Below are 24,224 nucleotides of genomic sequence, written 5' to 3' on the forward strand. Positions count from 1 at the left end.
TAATACAGGCTTAAAATGCAACGCCATAATATAGAAAAGAGGAAATGTATCTGTCATTTTAAATACTGACACCATTTCCAAAGGTCATCTGAGAAAAACATTGGAAATTAAATTTCTTAACCTGACCCAAAAGCTTAGTATTGGTTATTATATTCAGCAGAATTAGACAATGCTTGTCTGTATTCATACCACCCATGCATAGGCTTATCACTCACCCAACCCTTACTATGGAATAATTTCCAGTAGCAGTATTTAGAATTGTATTTCTTTGATCCTCGGAAACGTAATCCCATCTGCCCTGTTTGAACTTTGATATGGTCATGCTATTAAGAGAGATCAAATTGTCGATGCTGTAGCCTCAGTGTTCCACAGATTCTGACCCTCTGGACAACTCTGGCAGCATACACACATGTACACACACACACACACACACACACACACAACTGCGATGACGACAAAACAATCACAAAAAAAGGAAGCATGTTTAAAACTACCCTGTAAGGTCAGACAGTAAGGTAAACATAATCATGTATATGGTACAACACTCTTAACACACATACAGTACACACAAGGGAAAATGAGATGACGAAGGACAATGGTTGTCAGTTAAAGAATTGTGGGCAAGTTAATCCATGGTAAATCTTCCTAACCCCTGAGGGAAAATAAAACAAGCTCTCATTAACGACGGTCCACAGAATACAGGCCAGATGGTCTCAGCGCTCTCTCACTCTCTCTATTGCAACCTTTTTTCCTCTCCCACTATCTCTCATAGCAGCAGCCACAATTTTTTTGGTACTCTTTTACTTTTCCCTGTCTGTTTTATCATCTCCAATGTATGTCGCTGACCCTTAAAAAGGAAAAAGCTTGTCTCTTTTATCATTGCCATACTTTCTGACTCCTTTCTTTTTTTCTTCATGGTCTGTATACAGCTTCCTCCACTTACCTTCAGTAGTTGTGCTCGAACATGGGCCTCTACCAGGTGGCTCTTGCGTAGGTTTCCGACCCTCCACATCATGCAGAGTTTCCCGTCCCTCAGCGCCACCACAGCCGTTTCAGAAAACACTAATGTCTCGTTGCGCTTCTTGGGCTTGGCAATCTTTGCCATGACTGCCCCGATGATGAAGGCGTCAATAATGCAGCCCACAATGCACTGCAAAACGACCGCCACCACCGCCAGGGGACATTCTTCGGTCACACTTCTGAATCCGTAACCGATAGAGGTCTGCGTCTCCAAGGAAAAGAGAAAGGCTGCCATGAAGCTGTTCACTTGGAGGAAGCACGGCTCCACAACCACTGCCTCTCTATCAGGCCCTCCTCCAGACCCGGCCTCTCCGGATCCCGGAGAGGAGCCTGAGCTGGGAGTAAGCCGAATGGAGAGGTCCCCATGCGTGGAGGCAATGAGCCAGAAGGCAAATCCAAAGAGCAGCCAGGAGAGAAGGAAGGAGAGGGTGAAGATGACAAGCATCCAGCGCCAGCGGATGTCCACACAGGTGGTGAAGAGGTCGCTTAGATAACGCTGGCCCCTCTCGCTCATGTTGACGAAGGTGACGTTGCAGCGTCCGTCCTTGCCCACAAAGCGTTGTCGGGGCCGGCGGCTTGAGCGCTTGGTACGCCGGCGGTTGGTAGTGGAGGGGGAAGAGAGTGAATTCTGGTCCGATGATGACCGGCCTTTACCTCTGCCTCCTCCACTACTGCCTTTTCCACTCTTTAGCCCTGAGCACATTCCTCCTGCTCTCACCCCGCCTTCTCCTGCATCTTCTCCAACTGACTCTCCAATGGCACTCTGCCTCCTTGCATTGTTGGTGTTGCTCTGGAGAGGTACAGTTTTGCCGTTCAGAGCATGGGTCGGGGATGGGCTGCTTGGGGTCCCTGACCCCGTTGGACTCCCCCCTGCCCTAGCCGTATCTGCAGCACTCTGTGCCAGCCTCATGACCTCCTCCTCCTCCACTGGCCCATCCACCACAGCACTGAAGCGGCGTTTCACGCGTGCCGCTCCCATCATGTGCTATAAAGGCTACTCTTTCTTATGGAGCAGTTCTCAGTTACTCAATATTCCTCAGTGTGCCCTGGTTTGATTGTTGATGATGTTGCACCTTGATACAGTCAATTAAGTGTGTTGAGCTAACAACAAAGTCTGTCTTTAATCCTTTTTAATGAAGAGATATTAGCCAGTCTGTGGTGGCCAACCAGACAATAATTGCCTTCAAGGCCATTGATCAGTCCCTTGTTTACTTTCCCCAACTCATAATGCTGTTTCCCAGTACAGTCTATACTTTCAGTGACAGATCTCTGAGCAACAAAGTGGACTTTCTTGAAGTGAGTCCACGGGGACATTCGTTAACAACCAATGTCCTTGATACTCACTGAAGTAAGTAAAGTGAGGTGAGCTGAAAAGAAGGATGTCAGCAGTAGCCCGAGGAGTCTATTTTTTTGACAAGGAGTGGGAGGGCTGGATTGACCTTGACAGACATTACAAAAGCATGCAGGATTGATTCTGTTCAGTTCAAAACAATAACAGGGAAACCTCAAGCAGGTATCTGCTGATAAAAGCTATAAACAGATAATGCAATGGAGTAGGAAATATGTCAAGGATATAGAGCTCATTACAGGGTACCTTCTATAATATTGTGACAAGATGCATACAAGACAGACAAATCAAATTAACTTAAAATGGGGCGATATGATCAAACAATTTCCAACATGCAGTCAAAAAGCATAAAAACATGCCAATTCTTACGATCAAAGTTCGTCCCAGTTTCACAACCCCTTGGTATGGGCATGAGGAAACAAAGAATACAGTAATTTCAGTAAATCAAACGCATAAAGTTCAAGGAAATGTCATGTTTGCCCAACAAGAGGGTCCCAACTGAAAGAACCAAGATTTGTTTGCCATTTCCTGCACAATCATGTCACTGCTTTAACAATTTCACAGCGTCTTTCAAAGGGTCTGCATATCTGTTTGATGGCCATTGTCAATTTTGGTGAAGACGTATTTTGTGTAATGACTGTTGCGTGGATAATATTGACCTGAACTACACGGCTGTTAACAATCGCCTGCAACAGTTAGTCTCTCAGAGCAGACATACCTCATTACAGTTCAGCATTACGGCTGAAAAATCGCCTATGCCTGACGAAAGATAAGAAGAAGGGAAGAAAACAACAGAGAGAGATTACTTTGATCTATCTCCAACACTAACTGTGTTTTTAACTTTAAGTGGAAGATTTATGTGGAGGGAAAAGGTAAGCACACAGGTCACCTTAGGAAGTCTGCTACATTTTTCCACAAGTCTGGTGCCAAAGATGATAGATCAGGTGTATGCCACAGAGGGAGAAGAGCTGAGAAATAAGGTGGCTGAGAGCTTGGTGGATTGTAGTCTCTAACTCAGCATCTGTTTGAACCAGATCAAAAAGAGGCTGCTTGAACATCAAAGAGAGTTTATGCAAACAAACCAGAAGATCACATGTAGATGTATTATGAAAATAAACAACATGCAGGGGAAAATTTGAAATGCACCGTAAATATTATCTAAAACACATGCACTAGCATGAACATTTCCTCAATATATAGAAGTAATTATTAAAAACTGACAAAAGATGAAATAAAGCAAAAATAAAGAAATGTGCAATTATATCAGACAATGAAATGGTATGCTTGTCACGTATTTACCTTGCCCAACCATTTCCACAGAACTCAACACAACTCTTCCACAATTAAATCCTGACAAGTATACAAGAGTATTCACATCCAGTCTCTTTGGAACAATGGACAGAGAACAAGACACAAAAGCTACTGCTAAAACTGTACAAGTATTGAATAGGACATTTCCTTCAACAAATAACAGCAGGATAGACAAAAGTCTACAACAAATGGAAGTGGGGAAAGAGATCCCTCCTGAAGTGTGAGGTGACATAAGGGTTCATCTTCGCTTGTTAGTTGACCTCCCTTTATGAAACATGCTCAGAAAATCATTGAGCTTAGGGGGAAAAAATCTCAGGAGAAGATAACAAAAGAGTCTGATGGTTTTTCTTTTCTCTTTACTGAGATGTTTGTGGTCTGTTTTGCATCCCGTCTTGTTTAACACAATGCCAGTCTTGAAAAGAAATAAGAACAAACAAAAAAAAAAAGTAAGGTCATTGTAAACATTTACAAAGCTGAAACAGATGATTCATCAGTATATTCACATTTCATTTCAATTAAAATCTTTAGTATGCTGTATATGATACATATCTAACTGGCTGGTTATCAGAAACCTACCTTTTGTAGTGTACCTCTATGGTTTTTCTCATGCAGTCCTTGAATTGTTACTGGATTATTTTATCGATCAAGTATGGTGGTATGGTGTTTTTTTTCTATAGACAGTCTTTCGCTTGAAAAACCAAACTCTGTCATGACAAATGTAAAAACTTCATGGCAGATGGAGCCTGTGAATGGAAACAAAGAGAGAGAAAGAGTGAGAAAGAGAGAGAGAGAGGTCATTTTCATTGTTTGACATTTCTGTACTGTACTATACACTATATACTATAAAATTACACTGAGCTTTCTGAAGTGCAGCTGATGTTCATTACAACACATTTCTGTAGAGGGATACAGAACTTTATAATGAGAACAGGCAAATTATCCTGTTAATAAGTCATGTAAAAGTTCTGAACTACAAGTCCCTTATTTTGGGTCAGGGAAACCAAGTGGCACAGGGCGGGTGATCTTTGATAAATAAGCAATAGTGGATTTAAGCCAATAGACTGGAAGAATTGCAGGGGATTTTCTTGGGCAAAGGTTGAGACTGGGATTGTAGCTCAGATGACGGACTGGGATAAACCGGGACTCCGGGTTGGTTTGGGTGAAGAGGTAGTATGTCTTGCTGTAGAGATGGCGATATGCTGTGGATTACAGCTGCGCTCGTGACTCCGGTAATCTCACCGATGGTTTTGCTAATCCCCCGAGGACTTACGTAAGAGCCACTACTGTTATAGAAAGTGGTAAGAAAATCTTTGAACACACAGGTAGGATATTTTATGGCATAAACAGGATTTGGGATAATACAGGAAATAGGAGAATATGTCACTGAATGCAACAAATGTCCAGTGTAAATATAATGTTCACCTTGAGTCAATTGGAAGTGATCAATACTTTTACTAGAATCTGAGACATAACTATGTTGCATGATGTATATAAAAACAATGTGGTGGATCTTTTTTTGCAAATATAACTAAAATAGCGTCAGCTCCTGATTGTCAGAAAGTGATACTAATTACACACATTAAACTGATATATAACTTTGTATAATTCATCTTCCTTAGATTCATGATCACTACGTCAGCAATGTGCAAATACCACAAAGGTGAAAATAATGCAAACCAGTCCAGGATGTAATAGGCTCAACCAAAATGCATGAATATAACACTACTAAGGCTATTATTGCACTGCTAAATGTAGAACAAATGGTGAAGCATTATCAAGGAAGCTTGACACGGAAGAGTAAATTATGGAGGTGTTAATTTTCACAAAGTGATAAAGACAGATTGTTCCAGGGTTGTGTTGCTCAATGTTCAGTTAATGAACAAATGTGTGAGGAAGAGAAAGTCCTGACCTTGAGGCCTCTGCTGTAGCTCCTGCCAACACTACCAAATGAACAAGCTCTCAGGTTTGCTATCTCTGTGATTGGGTTAAAGTGTCGCTGGACGACTGACGACAGTAGCCCGAGGAGGTGATGAGGGAAGTGTGTGTGTGTGTGTGTGTGTGTGTGTGTGTGTATAGACAATGTAAGGTTGCACATGTCCTTGTGTTGCCTAACCTTATCGTGGTGAGGTGGCAAATGTCTCAAATGACTTCTTATATAAGAACATTCATGTAGGGGTGTCTGTGAAAATTGTCCATGTGGAGTTGTTGCTTCACACTTCAGGACCCCCAGAGCAGGATCTCATCTGCAGTCCTGCCTTATATGATAAAGGCTGAAATGTGATGGGGCTACTGATGTTTGTGACTCCTTTGAGCAAACTGATCTCCTGCAGCAAACATCAGCCTCTGATAGTAGATTATACAGGGGTCAATCAAGAGTTTTGAATGAACAACAGTTCACCTACTGCAAATGGACATTTTCATCTTATACAGTCTGTGATTTAGCATACATTTGCTATACTGAGATATTTACTGATGTTCACAATTAAAGGTACACTATTTAGTTTTGGGAAATATGTTTAAAGAGAAAGATCTTCATTAACTGATTTTTTTTAATGCCTAGACAAACTTAATAAACAAACTTTCTGCATAAACTGAATAAATAAAGACAAGACAATTTCATACTGTTTTACTTTGCTTATGTTCGGCGGACCCTGCCACCTTTCTAGCTTCAAACAGTGTTCTGGGAACCTTATTTTCCTCTGAGAACAGCTTGTTTATTCAGTAATGGAAAACATTAATATTTCGGAGTTTGTATTGTTACCTCATTGATACTTTAAACATTAAAATTGTTAAAATGTTTAGTTAACACCTGCTTAAAACAAAGACGACATGTAGGCTCATTCAAATATCTTGGCTTGCTATTTTCTCCCACTTTAAACAGGAAATATGGCCGAGCTGGCGTTCTTCTTAGAACTAGGACCTCCAAATCTATATGTTAAAGCAGTGCATGCATAGCACTACATCAGGCTAATTACCTGTAGTAACCTCCATCAGCCCAGTCTCATTCCCACCTAGTCAAATATCGATGTGCGTTGCCCAAGACTTTTCTTTAAAGTAACACTGGAAGCATTTGGTGATAGATAAAGCACACATGAAATTATACGTTATTTATCGGCAGTGACTAGGGATGTTAATGATTAATCATTATTTCACCAATTAAAAACAGACAACCAGAGATGAGTACTGGTACATCAAAAAGTAACTTGTTACAAATTAAATGCTACTTGCAGGTAATTTACTTGCTTATCAAATATATCAAAATAAAATACAAAGTACTGGTATGATTAAATGTATTTAATTAAAATAAAAGCATACTATACAAACTGATATTATTATGTTTTAGTCATCTAATAGCCTCAATATAGGTTGGATTTTGTTGGGCCTGTTGTTGAATGGCGACAGACCAGAACAATACAATTAAAATAAGGTCATTATTTTGTGTTGTTCAGTTTATCCGTTCTTTTAACTTCTAATTTAGCCTACTTTGATTTTGCATTGAACAATTATCAAGTCATAACGGCGCATCAAAAAGGGCAAAGCCTAGGTTACTACAGAGTCGACAATATGAAAATACTCTGCATAAAACACACAATAACATCGACCGAATAACAATTATCCATATGCATCACATCCACAAATTCAACACCATGACAATAGAACAATACCAATATCATATCTACTGTAGAAAGCACCAGGGCATGATATTGAACGGTTTTCATTTGTTAGTTAACATTTCTTGGTGGTATTTTTTGGATCATTCTTAATAAATTTTGCTTTTAAAAAGTGACAAGGACAAAATCCTCCATTTAAGAAAGTGTTGGGGACATGTCCATAGTCTCCCCAGTGTAAGTGAGACCTTTGGTTGGCCATTTTATTTGCAGATATTGACTGATCACAGATACAACAAAATTGGCGTATATGTTGTCCAATACGTGCTGACTTCTTTGACAGAACATAATGCGGAAAAAACCCTTTCACTACTCTTATAATAACAGAAAAAAAGGCATATTGTCAAAGTTGATTGTTAAACTGTATAATATCCTGCCTCTATTACATATGTTTGTCTCAACTGTTTGACAACCACATTTGAGTATCCATGCAAAAAACGTATGTTTAATTACAAAGAATATCGGAAGATATTGATGTCAGATTTTTTTCCCTCCTCATATTGGCATTGGTCCCCAAAATCCAGTATCAGTCGAGCTCAAACTATATTAACCAAAAAAATGTACAGCAATACAATTACCTTGGCAATTATGTTTCAATTCTCCAGCAGGACCACAATAATCCACATTGACAATTTATCTTTCTCTCTTTTTTTATTGTGGGTCTCTCACCATGTATTCTCTCTATGGCACCTCCCCTGTCCTCTTTCTATCCAGATTATCTGACCATATTAAGGTGTTATGTGGTCAGATTAGGTCTGCAGAGAATATGATTTCAGTGTCATTGAAAAAGGCTCTGAATAAACCATGTACTTCTTTGCCTGTCACCTCCTGTGTCACATGTGATTTGTGACCTATTTCCTGTTTTTATGTTCTAAAAGCAAAAGCATAAGTAAAATAATGTTCACAGGATAATGCTGCTCTTTGTGTCATTAAATGTGGTTGGATACTTTCATGATGGTTTAATTAACACTGTGCACACAATGTACAAAACAAAACCCTCAAAAGTGACCATCTAACTATAGAGACATCAATACTTGTTATCGATCAGGGGAGTTAGAAACCAGGGCGTGTTTCTCTCTCATACTGTGACATTGCTCTCTGCTTTGGGTCTGTTTTCTACATCTCTTTATTATTCTATTAAATTTTACTTTACAACACAGATTTTTAAAATGTTTGATGCACGCAAAAGGGCTACTGCAACAGCTGTAATAGCAATGCATAAAAATATAACAAGCGCACAGTGACCTTACAATGCTGCAGTGACCTTTTGCTTTAAGCCTATCTGATCAATACAGTTCTAGTGTCGTGTTGATCTGGTGGCATCATTCATATGTTGCAGCTGATAGTTGCAGCACCAGAGTACTGAGCAGTAATGGATGTTGTGTCATAAAGAGTCAAATCAAACCTTGAGTGTGTCTCCAAAGAATTGTAATTTAACATCAAGGGTCTCAGTCATGTTAAAACTTTCCTTATCGTGTTGCTTCATATTTCAAACACATGCACGTTTTTGTATTTTAAACAGTTTGAAGTTGAATGGATTTTAATAGTGTTCTGCTTCTTTTAGCTCATTTACTGTGAACAGCATAGATTTTCAGACAGTTGAAAAATTTCACCACATTTCAGCAAGGGCTGCATGTTATTGGAAAAAAGCAGACATCGCAATATTCAGGTTTTCTGTGATATACATATATTGTGACAAGAAAAAATACAGGTATTTTCACCAGTTAACTTAAACAGAAGAATTATAATGTTAACAATAACTTTTGGGTAGACAATCCCTGCATCAGGCACTTACATACAATATAATTGCCTTTTTCATGGTCTATTTTATTTTAAAGTGTATTCATCTGGGATGTTTGATGCTTTCATATCTCATTAAAAACAACACTTTGACTAACGTTTACCTGTTAGGCCAAAGACTACAAAGAATGACAGCTTGAGTCTGCTGGCAGTTTGAACTGTCTGGCAGTTAGTCCAAGATCTCGCTGTTGTGTAGATATTGAAGACGTTAGCAAAGCAATAAAGTACAGAAAATAAGCAAAACAAATACGTCAAATAGGTTGGACCACTGTGTTCAATAAATATCTTTAAATGTTAAAGTTATGGCTGAAAATAATGACAAATAAACAGGTCTAGAGTCTGCTTTGTTTGTATATTGATCAAGAATGATTGTGGTTCACTGTGCATGCAAAGCCTGCATTTCACTCACAAGCAACAAACTCCCATGTATTCAAGAACCTTAAATTGGACTAAATTATGTAATATTAGACAGACGCTGAGAACCGTGTGAGTTTTGCTTTTGTATCAAGCAGCAAAAAAGTTAGAGTTAATTTTCTTTATTTGACATCACACATCTTGCAATGTAACTATTGTACTTGCGTCTATTGCTATGCTGATGCTGAAATAATATATTGTGCAGCCCTAATTCCAACACAGTCCAGATGTGTCAGTAAGTAGGCCTGTAATGATAGCTACTTTTGCTGGACAACATATTGTCAAAGACAAAATTGCAAAAAAGCAATTGTAATTTTAAGACAATTTTATGCCTCTGATCAGGGTTCAAGTTATGTGGGAGCCAGCGGGAGCTAAGCTTCCATAAGGAGGGGTCTGTGAGGGTTGCTGTAATATTACCACTACTGTTATTTTAATTCAACATTCAAAATGTATTTTTCAATGTAACATGTGTTAAGTGACAATGACTGCACTTCACCACCACGCCACCATGGCAGAGCTCCAGGGTGTGACTTAACATTTTCATTGGTTGTACCAGTGAGCCTGATATTCAGCAGTTTATTTTTTTTCTTATATCATGTGATTTAAATGAAGAAAAACATGTAGCACCTTTATTCTTATTGGGTGCACCTACATTTTGTGCTGGCGCCCCTAAATGAAGGGTTATGTATCAACAGCCAATATTATCTATATAAAATATGAAATAGAAAGCAGTAGCATGGACTGGCTACCATGCCGCAGAAAAAAGGCTGCTGCTGGCAACAGCTCCTAACTTAAGTTATTTTAGAAACCACCAAAGAGCAATGAACTTCAAATTATTAATATTCAAAGATTGGCTATGAAATATAAAAGAAATATACAACTATCTTAAATAAATAGAATATAAATAACACAACCAGAATTATTAATCAAATGTGAAAAGACTTTTGGGAACTGCACCCAAGTCTTAAAATGGTAAGCAAAATCTTGCCAGTTATTCTGGCATTATAATGGCTAAAATGTTGGTGACATTCTTATGCAAACAAACATGCATGTTAACACGATGGGCAATATCAATAAGATATGTATGAAAAATCAATAACGTTAATTATTGAGGTAGGCCTAAGAAGTCTTGAAGTAGTTATTGTTACACAAAAGTATAGATGAAACAAAGAAAATTGTGAACACCATGACATGGTAAATCTGATGGTGTGTGGTTAGTTAGTTAAATACTGTGAGCTCTGACCGGGGCAAACACAACCGGAACAACACACACACTCCCAGACACTCCCAGACACACACACAAACACAAATTTGGAGTCATCTTGGCGCCGGGCCTTATTCCATCTAATTGAAACTTTTCCACCATCGTCCCTCCTTCAGCTCTGTGAAGCGTTCGAGGTCATTGTGTGACGACGACCAAATGTTAATCTGGGGAGTTAAGATGGTGCAGGTTGCAATGTGACAGTTTAAACTCGGCACAACTCTTTTCTAATTAAGAAAATACTCAGAACAACTCAGCTATTCTTTTAGAAATATTCATATCGAGTTACTCCATAAACAAGTGTACTGTCATGGAGACTTTTTGTCTAGTTGTTATCCGATAGAAACACCTTTTACCGATTTAGAAAGCAAATTTCAGTATAATTCATGACAACAGAACCAAATTAACATTCTGTCATCACTCAACAACAATGACAAATTTTATCATGTAATTTATAACTTAACTTTACCTGCTGTATTGGTTTGAATTACAATGACTAAAAGTTTCCATCTTTCTAGGTAGTCACAGCTTTTGGATTCTCGCCCTACCACTGCTCAAGTCTAGAACATATCATGACTGTATCAGCTGCATAAAGTCCATCTTTCCAAGAACAGCACAACCGAATGATGCTACTTGCATATATTTGCATTTGAAATGTGGCACAGATGTGTCTGGGCTCCTGAATGTTCGGTTCTGACGTGGCTACCAATTTCTAAAATACAAGTGTAACTGAAATATTCTGCAAATGAATTTGACAACATTTTGAAGGTGGAAAGAAGGGGCATTAGTCTGGGCTAACCTTTAGAGTTTGATGTTGTAGCATCATTGTTCAATTCTATAGGAAAAGTCTTTGCATGTAAACATGTAATAATTTGAATGTCAAATGGTCATAAATTGAAAAAATGTCAAATGCATATATTAGAGCAGTTAAAAAGTCAAACATTCTGCAGTTGAATTGCAATATTAAATCACTCTTTTCTGTGTGCCTCTGTTAGTGTGTTTCCCAAGTTGTACCATTGTTATTAGCATTTTCTTAGCTTAGCTTCCTCAGACGCAAGAATGCAAGCCAGCTAGCATTGTTTCAAGCTTCTGAGGCTGAACAAAGTTAAGTTACGCACATGTGGTATGATAGAAAAACATTTTAAACCCGACACAGGGATGTATGTCGGTGGCGACAGGAGACAGTTTCCTCAGCTGGGTGAGACAATTGGGGGTTGCCGTCTGAGCTACAGCGAGAAACAGCGATGACTACAGTTGTGAGCTAATGTGCATCTCTGCCTTAGGGCAACTCTGAGGGGACAAATTAACTCAAGTTCAGAAGCACATGGCCTAATAACCTGCCCCCCCAGCATCGATGTCATCGTCCAATGTGATGTTTAGCGTAGCTATAACGCTTACTTGCTAACTGTCTTGGATGCTAAGCATTGGTCAAATAACTTATTTTGAATAATGGTTCCCTTAAAATGATCAACATTAATAAAATATCATGCTGAGTTGACTGAGGATCGATTTACAACACAAAATAAAGTGTAACAATGAGCACTTTATAAAGGAGATACAGCTGCTGTCATCATACAATCCTGTACTCTTTAACCCATGTGCCTCCCTGAAAACCCTCAGCAATATACTGCCATTTGAATTAACCATGTTTTATCCACCAGTGCTGACATGGCTGCAATAAATGTTTAAAACCTATTGTGTATACTACCTACTGTACATTTTGCAAAGAAAAGTGTCCCTTCAAAATGACTATAGATGTGTGCTGTACACTGTTTCAAAACACTTTGTCTTAGTTGTCCAGAAGCAGAAGGCCACATCATTTTAAACCCTATCTCAAAATACAGCTGTGTTTTCTATCAGTTCACAACTGACCACAACAAAAAAGGATTAAAGTCTAAATCATCAGGGCACACCAAGCTCTCTGGCCTCCTTATCTGTTCAGTACTCTGTCATTACTTCAATGCTCACTGTTCCCAAGAAGAAACATCTTTTTAGTTTTCTTTATCTACCAGTCGTGCACAGTACATGCAGTAATTTCAAAATATGTAAACCTGACCAAGTCTCATTTGGAGCTAATAGCAACTCTACAACCCAAGATCACAAGTAAGAGAATAGAGTCTAACAGTTTTGCTGATGGGGTAAAACACCATGATTTTCAGATTTTGAGTTAAAATACACGAGTTTACCTGTTTTGAATACACTGGGTACCACTTTAAGTTCTCAGACCGCTCAAAGACAACACAACTGTAAATGCCATCGATAAAATAACAATTTTACTGGCAAAAGTGGTGTTTTGACAACTTGTCACGCACTAAAATTCAATCAGCACTTACCCACAGCTGTCATTTCCCTCCCGTTGTGACGACGTCAGTTTATTTCACTTCCGTTTCTAACTGAATTTAACGGTTCATTCGTTTAAAAGAGTTCGAATCCGTGCGCGAGCTGTCCCGTGCTGCCGGTGCTGCCAGCTGTCCGCGAGCCCTCAGGTGGTGGATGCGCGCGCTCACGTCGCGCTGCTGTCTGTCCCCAATCAAAGACAACCACGCGCCTCTGCGGACTGCCAGAGTGACCTTGTCACACCACACTGTCTGATTAATCAATGGTAAATTACAGTTTAGCTGTGTGATACGCATGGATTATTGATCCCGGATTAGTTCCTTTATAGATTAAATATATATTTTAATTATTTAAAAAAAATGAAAAAAATGATGTGTGATCAGTCAAAACTTCATCGTTACACGAATTGCCAAGAAGGACCAAACAGCCTAGCTAATATCTTTTATTTAAAGGTCTAAATTATTATTTATCTTAAGTTTATTGTTGATCATAAAATATAAAATGTTACTTTTTTATGTATAATTCTGGGCTCATTAAAAACACGTTGTTAGATTTTATTTTTGGCTATTATTTTTTATATTCTTTATCAACCTCATAGGCTATTCTTGTTGTCTGTTCACTTAAAAATGTCAGGCTAAAGATCTGTTCCCGAGTCCAAGGGGACATCTTAAAATGTCTTGTATTGTCCAACCAACTGTACATACTACTGTACATAATTTGAGTATTAATATTTTAAAAGAAATGTATCAAATCAATTTTATTTATATAGACCAAAATCTTTACAATTTGTAAGGATTGTACAATCTGTACAGTAAGTGACATATAAAGTAGATGGGTTTTTTTTGTTTCTCTGGCTAAAAGTAACAGTTATGTTCATTACTGATTAATGTGTTTCTCAATTTAACCAAATAATTGTTTGGTTTTTGTTCCCAGAGCCCAAGGTGACATCTTAAAATGTCTTTATTGTCCAGCCAGAGAGTAACTATGCACATTTACTGAAGTATTGTATATACTACTGTACATAATTTCAGCATTTCCATTTTAAGACACCTTATCCACCACATTTCAGAGGAGAAGATTGTACTTTTAACTCTTTTCATCTGTCAGCTTTAGTTACAGATTACTTTTCAGACTGAGATTTTTCACAGAAAATTTATATTGAGTTTCTAAAATGTCCTACTGTTAGTGGTTGAACTGACAAATGACAACATACACAAAGTATCACACCTAAAGTCAGGTCCATCTCAACCAGCTACAACATTTATAGTAATGTTATATTACAAATAATCAGATAATACAGTAGGCTATATGATAATGTACAATGAAAGTGCACATTCTGCTGCCTAATGTGAATTACATTTGTCAAACTGAATTTTCATGTAAGATGTAACTCCAATGATTCATTTAAAAAAAGGTTGGATCCAAAAAATAAGAATCTACAGAAGCCCTAAAGGGCCATGCATTCATACATTTTATTTCCTCCGTTTTCCCGTGATAACGAGTTAATTTCATTTGTTTTCTCGAGATCTCGAGTTATTATCTCGAAATAACAACTGCCGTTTTCCCGAGATAACAGGATAATTTTCTCGAGATCTCGAGATAACGAAACTTGGTTTCCCGAGATAACGATATAATTAATTTGAGATCTTGAGAAAACAAAAAAATAGTGTAATATATTAAATCATTGCAGGAAACATCATTCAGTGTAGCAATGTCAGAGGAGCAGGAGCATATAAATCACCGTGTCACATATCTTTTCATTCAAGGCCTGACACAGGCTGAAATATACCTTGCTATTAAAGATAATATACACATTAGTGTGTGTAATCTAAAAAGACGGTTAGCAAGGCTTCAGCTATATTGGCGGTGCAATCTAAGTGAGCCTGATGTCGTCGTTAACTACATAGCTGACCAACTACGAGGTCCCGGGCGTCTCCATAATCTCAGGCCTATCATATCACAGTCATTATCTCGAGATATCGAATTAATTATATTGTTACCTTGGGAAAACAAAGTTTCGTTATCTCGAGATCTCGAGAAAATTATCCCGTTATCTCGGGAAAATGGCAGTTGTTATTTCGAGATAATAACTCGAGATCTCGAGAAAACAAATGAAATTAACTCGTTATCACGGGAAAACAGAGGAAATAAAATGTAAGAATCACCATTTAATTTGTATCAATATAATAATTATGTTAATATTTATTTAATAGGTTTGAGAAGGTCTTTCGGTCTCTTTGGTGTGTGTCTGTCTGAGAGAGAGGGACATAGTGAAACTTATACAACATGATTTGGTAAAACTATCCTTAATTACAACCACGCTAATAAAGCTCATTTGTAAATTTTAATTTCGAAGGCCAGACAGAAGGATAGAGTGAGAAAAAGAGAGAGAGACGAATGACTCGTGACTATAGCCAGATTACTGAGCTACCCTGTGTGTGTGTGTGTGTGTGTGTGTGCGCGTGTGTGTGAGAGAGTGAGTGAGTGAGTGAGAGAGAGAGAGAGAGAGAGACAGAGAGAGAGAAAGCCACAGTGTGTGTTTACTAAAACTTAATCTGATTTAATCTCCGTCCAGGCGCCCAAGATGTGACCTATGATGTCATGAGCTCTGTCATTCTATGGAAAAAGGGATTAAAGACGTAATGTAGCAGCCACAACAATCAGCCAACAACGTAAACATGTAAACATTTGGATATCAAACACTGTGTATGTATTTAAAAAAAGTATCCTAATTGTCACCATAAATCTACATAGTGTAAATCTTAATCTGTGTTCACAGCACATATGACATGGCAACAGATGCAGTCAGCGTTACACTGATTACATTTGCAACTGGGCACCCTCTGTTATTCCAAATTGCATAACTGTTTGTGTATCAACTCTAATTGTAATCGACCCATGGAAAACTGTGTGGGAGGAGGGGACAGAGGCTGAGAGAGAGAGAGAAAGTGACGGGGGAGGAAATGATGATGTCAGACTTTGTGAATGATAAGAGACACTACACTCAATCAATCACTCTATACTGGTTTGGTTAGCTATACTGCAAGTTTAAAACATGTTTGGTATATGAAAAGGTACATGAAAATCAATTTAAATTATTTTTTTTCAGCCTGATAGGAAGGGGGTCAGAGCGACTTGTTTTTTAAACACACAGAGCGACAGGGTGCAAGTGTTTTAGTTGCACACAAATAAATCCGTCAAGTGCGACATTAGTTGCACTAGTACCCCTGAAATTTATCAGGTCAGATTGAAAAATGTATACAAATATTTTTTAGAAAGCACAAATTGGGTGTGTAGACAGTTGCCTCTAAACAAACATACACCTATAAACATATTTTCTGTAGATTAGATTGTAAACTTTTAAATCAATTAACAGTTTTTCTTATGCTTCAGTAATATTTCAGGTTGATGTATTTATTAGAGTTTGTCAAGCACTTTAAACATCAGCACTTTGTAACTAGACATTTATCGGCACCTTTATGAGTGTTTACAATCATTTACATGATATGTGAAGAAATGTGATTTAAAACCAGCCCAGTTACCAGAATATAATGTTAGCAGCTAATGTTTCTGCAAACCACAGATGCATCCAACGGTGACATTATTACCAGTTGGGCATATCACATGCACATTTTATGCTTATTAGCTGACTTTCACATCAGAAGGTGGAGTGATAGGGGATGGCAATAAATGGTACTAGGCTGCCACGACTGCAGTCCAAGTCTTTAAGGACATTTCCAATCCATTTTATTGGTGACCAAAACCATCTATTTTTCATGGGAAGTCAGACGATCTCCAGGTGTTTTATTGGTGACCAAAACCGTCTATTTTTCACAAGAAGTCCGACGATCTCCAGATGTTTTTGTGGTGAACAAAACAGGTATTTTAAGCCAAACCATGACGTTTTCCTAACCCTAACCAAGGGTTTTGCTAGGTTTACGTTATTAACTCTCTGCTCATTTCCTGTCATCTCTCTACAATAAGTTCTCAAACAAAACGTGTGAAAAAAACTTTTAAAATGTGGTAAACTCTGACTGGAAGTCCACGTGCCATGTAAATAAAGCTTGACTTGATTTGATTGTGGTAAAGCTAAAATAAACAGGGAGAAATATGTACATCTGGATGAAACTTTCCTTTTTACTTGTGTGACTAGAAATGAAGCATAAAAGCACCAGCAGTGCTCATTTCTAACTGCTCAACAGTGAGTCAACGTTTCCACTCTTCAGCTTCAATCGTGGGGCTCTTTCACAGTGAATCATTTAATGTACAACAGTGATCTGGAAACATGATATGATGTATCTGCAGCAGGGTGGCAGTGTGAGGAGGAGGGGGATCTGCATAATTACTCCATCATTATTATTATTGGATGAGAAGGTGGGGGTGCAATACTTACTCTGAGCCACCAGTGGGCAGATTGAAACAATTTTTGGCATCCATTAGGGAGCCGGCATAGTTAAAGATCAGTGCCTCAGTTTAGGACTTGAAAGTTTTCACTCTTAACAGGTGATTAGGGAATCAGACTGACCAGAGGCTACACACCTGGTCACTGAGGGCCTAATTACAAGCCATGATTTAAAATCAGCAGCTGTGCAGACACTTAAGGAGGAGAACTTCACACCTGAGGGTGTTTTTGCGACTTGAAAGATGCCTATCAGAGAAGACAAGAGAGAAACAATACCTGCTTACACGTTTGATTTTATAGAATTTCCTTTAAAGTAAAAGGCTATTTGGGAATTATGAGCGTTTTCTATGAAGTAAAAGTGTGATTTAGGTCATTTTACAGTCTATTCCAATACTTATTTTTCTACACCTATTCACAGGAAAGGCCTTAGTAAACTGTCTTGCTTGGTGAGATAGAGTCCATTTCCCTGTTGGCTGCTTAGACACTTGCTGCTATGATAACGTTTCACATGCGCCTGTGAAAGGCTGATCTGATTTCTGCAGATGGAGCAGCAAACTCAGGCTCAGGGTCCAGTAACAGGTTCCAGATTTTGCCACGGTCACACAAGGTCCAAATCTAATGCTCCGTGATTTCATATTGGTTCAATGTGTGGTGTCTGCCCTCTGCAGATTTCCTTCAGGGGCCAACACAGAAGACAGATCCTCTGCACTTCAGACTAGGAGGATGAAGTGTTCGCAGATCCTCTCATGTCAAGAAAACTGCTGAATCACTTCAAAAACAAAGGACCACTCACCTAAAGTAGATCTGTTTTGTTGTTTCTCTGGCTAAAAGTTACAGTTATGTTCATTATTGATTAATGTGTTTCTCAATTTAACCAAATAATTGTTTGTTTTTTGTTCCCAGAGCCCAAGGTCTCATCTCATCTCATCTCATCTCATTTTCTTTCCGCTATTTCCCTATTGGGGTCACGGGGTGTTGCTGCTTTTATCCCCCCTTTTGGGGGGTTGCGGGGCTACTGGGGCCAAATCCAGCTCTCACCGGGCGAAGGCCAGGGTACACCCCTGGATGAGCAGAGGCTGCCTTGCAGCTTGCAAGGTGCCAACTGCACATCAGGAGCAGTTTAGGGGTTCAGCATCTTGCTCAAGGATGCTTCGGCACGTGGCTCAGTTCCGCCCAGGGGAGCCGGGGTTCGAACCAGCAACCTTCTGGCTGCTGGTCACCTGCTCTACCCACTGAGCTACAGCCGACATCTTAAAATGTCTTTATTGTCCAACCGGAGAGTAACTATGTACATTTACTGAAGTATTGTACATACTACTGTACATCATTTGAGTATTTCCATTTTAAGACACCTTATCCACCACATTTCAGCGGAAAATATTGTACTTTTAACTCTTTTCATCTGTCAACTTTAGTTACAGGTTACTTTTCAGACTGAGATTTTACACAGAAAATCTATATTGAGTTTCTAAAATGTTCTACTGTTAATGGTTGAACTGAAAAATGGTAACATATACAAAGTATCATAGCCAAAATTAGGTCCATCCCAAACAGCTACAACATTTATATTAATGTTTTTATTAACAATAATCAGATAATACAGTAAGCTATATGCTAATGTACAATGAAAGTGGCCATTCTGCTGCCTAAAGTGAATCACATTTGTTTGCGTATACTTTTGTACTTTTAAAGTAACATGACATCTTTTTTTGTATCAAAGTATTTTACATTGTATAATATAACTTCTTTTATTTAAGTAATAGATCTAAATACTTCTTCCACCACAGGGTTTTCCATCATATAAAGCTAAGGAACGCAGAAAAACATTCACATTTGAAAAACTGGACACTTACTTTTTGCATTTGCAATCAAATTGATTATTATGATTACAAAGGATGCATGATATGGATTTTTTCAGCCAATACGATAACCGATAACTACCAGCATTAAATGACTGATACCGATAAGATAACCAGTAATTTCACATTTTTGTATTTTTGTAAAAAAAAATCCTAACCTGTAGTTTTTGCACACCTGAAAGTCAGAAAGGCTCAGATGTAGTTAAGATAGATAATTATTACTATTTATACATAATTGCATACTATGTACTATAACTGATGAAATACATTTCCCAGTATTGGGCCAATATCTATCGTGCATCACTAAATATTATTGATTGATTATCAAAATAGCATTATTTATTTGAGCACTACTATTTTCTACCATTTAAACAATCACATCTTACTTAAATCATATTCAAAAGGCAAACTGAGACATACAAAACAGTACAAACTCTTGGCTTGGTCTAGAAGGAACAGGAGAAATTTGATGTGTAACTGTAAAGACAGACAGGCGGAGGGGTGGTGGTGGAGGGGGATCAATAACTCATCACAAGTTGTGAATCAGCCTCCAACCATTTGTCACACACAAGAAAATGTCCGCCCATTTAATCAAGACTACGAGACTGAGGACGGTCAACCGGCAGGCAATCTGTCAATTTGCTCAGAAATGGGTAAGCTAATTAATGAAATGAATAAAGAGAGCAAGGACAGCCAGGAAAAGGTTAGGGAGCTGATAATGTTTACGTGTTGGCCGTTTGTCAAACTGTGGCTACCCACTGATTGGACACGTTACAGCCCCTTCATTTGGGTGTGCTGCATAAATAGATGAAGATATACAGAATAATAAAGACTGTTTTTTCAAGGGAGTGTGGCTGTGAGCTCAAGCTCCATTTTGTTTTTACACGCTCAACCTCTTGTGAACTCCCAGTAGCACAAAGACACCTCAGGGCTCGTTTGGCCCCATGATTCCCAAACATCTGAGAAAGCCCAGAGTATAGTATGTGGCAGAACATTAGCATACAGTTAGTACATCGAAATACATCAGAATAGACTTATAATCCACTCAGTGCCATAGTCATGTTCTGTAAAATGTGTCCACTGTGACACTGAATCATCTGGAGTAGCAGAAACTTCCATTAAAAAAACACAACTCTTCCCATGAGGGAATTTGTTGTATATACACCTTAGCTGAACGTATTCATTGGCTGGTTGACCAACAGAAAAACTATCTGCAACAATTTAAATAACTTCAGATCACAAATATACCATACTTTTGTTTGACGATTTTAAGTATGCTGGTGACCAAAACAAGCAATTTGAAGATGTGACTGTGAACTCCATGATAACGCGACAATAATGATAAAGTAATAAATAAAATAATCTGAGGATTAATTGATAGATAGAAAAACAAGCAAACAAACAAATATTTAGGGCTGCAGATTTTTTCTCAATTAACGATTGGTTGTTTGCTCAATAAAATGTCAGAAAATGTTGAAAAATGTCGATCACTGCTTCCCAAAACCCGAGATGACATCTTCAAATGTTTGTTTTCTTTCACAACCCCAAAGTTTTCCATTTACTGTCACACAGGAGTAAGAAAACAGAAAATATTCACATTTAAGAAGCCGGAATCAGAGAATTCAGACTTTTTTTTCCTTCTGAAATTACATAAATTGATTGATTTAGTAGGTAACAAATAATCTATCAATCAATTAATGATTGCAGTTATTCCTTTATTTCTTTTCAAAGCTTCGTGGGGATCTGTTAAGAAGTTTTTTGTGTAATCCTGCTGACAAACCAACCAACCAAGAAACACACACAGGTGAACATAACCTCCTTGGCGAATGAGCACATGAGTAACTTTTATATGCTTTCATCTTCAGACCTTCTATTTTTGCATACTAAAGATTGATACGGACTAATCAACAGTGGAAACACGTGCACTGCAGGTCAAAGCACTAGAACAAAGCCCATCCCTCAGGTAAATGTAATTAGAAATTATATAATGTGTCTGCACGGACAGAGATGGACGTGTTCTGACAAAGACAAATAAACAGCACAGTTCTCAGACACTTTCACTCTCCTCTCCCCCCCACTCCCGTTTTTCCATGTTTGCGTGTTAAAGTTAAGCAATATCCGTTTCTAAATGTCTGCTTTCACAGTTCATAATCCCTCCTGCTTCTTTTTTCCACTTGAATGTAAATTTGAGACCCGGAGAGCACCTGATATCACTTCATTAAAAAACTTTTTTGCCACCTTGGCACTCATGCCTCCTTCTACATTTCCATCTATTAAACTGTAATACCTGTCCCGTCTGCTTGTATGAGGGAGCCTGGGCTTCTCATGCCTTCATGGTCCCCCCACACCCCCACCCCCCATCCTATTTTGGCATGCCTGTGCCAGGTATTTGTTCAAATTCCTCACACCCCGTGGGGATAGGTATGTCCCCCCCTTCCACCCGTCCCTCTCTCGTCTTTACTGCCTGTCTCTGTCTATCTTATGTACGCCAGCACATGTACGTGGACTCCCCACCACCAACATGCGGCGCTCAGCCTACACATTTTACAGGGCTAGTCACAACTAAATCATTTCCAAGTTGTCCAGCCTCTTGATGCTGGCACAACCACAGCTGTGGGTTATACAACAGCCGGGCCAAAAACAACTCGGTGGATAACAGGCGACTGTAAGTTGCTTTTGATAACTGCTGAAAGACCCGTTTATTCTGCGATGTTGTCAGACTTTACACTTATTAGATCTACCAGTTTAGCTTTTCTCTGACATGGACAAATGTTGATACAGGCAAGTATACTGGATAATTAATTTCCTCTATAATTTAAACACCAAATCATCTCATAAATCCCTTGTGGGGGTGTGAGGCGCCTTGTGTTTGAACATGAGCTGATGTGGTATTGACATTGGGTCAGAGTTGAAGTGCATTAGTTATTGCAGTGCGTCATGAAATGACAGCAAATACCAGTGATACGCTGGCTGCGTTTGTCCTTCCCACAGACAGTCTGAACTTCACACAGTCAAATTTAATCTAAACGGTGCAGTTTAATACTAATGCTTACATTTTTCTGGTATCAAGCAGAAAATTAGATATTCCAAGCAGAGTTGTGTCAATGTTTGGATTTGACTGACTCATTTCTTACAGGGGATTAACCTTGTGACCTTTTGGATGCAGGACAGGTTTCTTTAACCACTGATCCAATATGTGCTCTGTGTTTATTAAGAATTAAAGAAAAACACTCTTGAGTCCAACAGGGAACCACCGAACACTTATATTTCTTCTCCTGATGGTCCATCCAGGTCTTAAAAAAAAAAAACAACACACGCTCAACTCGCATTTCAACTAAATGCTTTGTGCTGAATCCTTATTGTAGTGAATAACCACAAAAGAAAAACATGGACAGCACTCTCATTTGACTATTTAATATTATCAACAATATGGCCGTATTAAATAGTCATATGGGTGTGCTGTCCTTGTCTTTCTTTTGTGACCGTCTAGATCTTAAAGGTGCACTATGTAGTTTTGGAGCAGAGTTACATTAAAGTTTACATTAAATAAACTGAAAAAAATAATTCTCCTCATTTTTCATGACTGAATAAACAAACTGACCTTAAAGGACAACGCAATTTCATACTGTCTTACTTTGTTTATATTTGGCGGACCCCGCCACCTTTGTAGCTTCAAACAGTGTTCTGGGGACCTTATTTTCCTCTGAGATCGGCTTCTTTATTCACTTATGGGAAAGAATACATATTTCTGAGTTTGTATTATTACCTCATCAAACTTCTGGGTTTGAATTTCTTCTTTAAAACTACACAGCGCCCCTTTAACCTTTGAAACGCCTCTGTATCTACTGATACTGGAAATGCAAAGCTCAATATTTGATTATTATTTTTCACTGCCATTGTGATCTGAACATGTGGACCATAAAAGCGTCATTTTGTTTTAGTGCTGTTGGCAATTTAGCAAAAAAGTTTTCTTTCTTTCTTGGAGACTAAAATATAGGTTGTTCACAAAAACAGCAAAACCACGAAGAAGTTTATCTTCTTCACTACATTCTTCAGTTTTAAGATAAAGTATGCTTCAAAGCGCATTTAAAGTGTTATTACTGAATAAATCCATCACAATAAATTGGTAGCTTTCAAAACGTAATGTAGTGGGCATATCTGTGACTTATACAGCACCGGATTATTTGCCCAAATATCGATGTTATGATACCATTTATGGTCAGATTCTTGACTTTCATGGAAAGTCTTTGCAGTGAGTTCACCGTGAGATTTATGTGCGGCTCTAAGGTATTGAAACCATTAGAGAGTCATCATCAAACTTACTGTAATCACCTCAATCGTGGCTATAAAATATAAGAATTCAAAACAGACATTAATGTCAGCTTTATCTGTATTTTACATTCTTGTACTGCTACTCATCACAGCTGTGACTTACTCAGACGGCTTTCAGTCATAATCTAAAGCAGCTGAACTGTAATTATCATAAAATGAGTGTTTTGAAGTGAGAAACTACATAGATTTCAACCACAAACCCCATCTGACACATTCTTCAGATTTCTTCCTGCTTTTGGTACCTACATTATTAATTGTCAGAAATAGAAACATGTGATTAGGAGGGTCACTGTTATATATTATTAAAAAAAAAGTAGGGTCCCCGAACCCCAGATCAGGCTGAATATGAATATTCAGTACTCTGCGGGGTAAGCCCCCTCTTTCAGCATCCCATCCCACCCCCTTCTCCCTTCACACACACTCCTCTCCCCTGGACTCAGACACATCAAAGACTGAGCTGAGGAGACAAGAG

General features: G+C 38.4%; 1 protein-coding gene across 4 annotated transcripts in view; it reads right to left on the reverse strand.

The window, feature by feature from the left end:
- Positions 1-24,224, reverse strand: part of kcnj14 (potassium inwardly rectifying channel subfamily J member 14) — a 38,048-nt gene that overhangs the window by 3,856 nt on the left and 9,968 nt on the right. For 2 of the 4 annotated variants that reach the window (XM_084358183.1, XM_084358182.1), the window contains 2 exons: positions 4,256-4,422; positions 944-4,091 (listed from right to left, as the gene is read on the reverse strand). In XM_084358183.1, the coding sequence (XP_084214309.1) occupies positions 944-2,002 (1,059 nt within the window). In that variant the 5' untranslated portion in view covers positions 2,003-4,091; positions 4,256-4,422. Of the gene's footprint in view, positions 1-943; positions 4,092-4,255; positions 4,423-5,792; positions 5,861-13,155; positions 13,282-24,224 lie in introns of those variants that run through there. The other 2 variants (XM_084358181.1, XM_084358184.1) reach the window with 2 other exon arrangements.

Source organism: Pagrus pagrus (assembly GCF_965226575.1).
Source record: "Pagrus pagrus genome assembly, chromosome: 7".
NCBI classification, from domain to species: Eukaryota; Metazoa; Chordata; class Actinopteri; order Spariformes; family Sparidae; genus Pagrus; species Pagrus pagrus.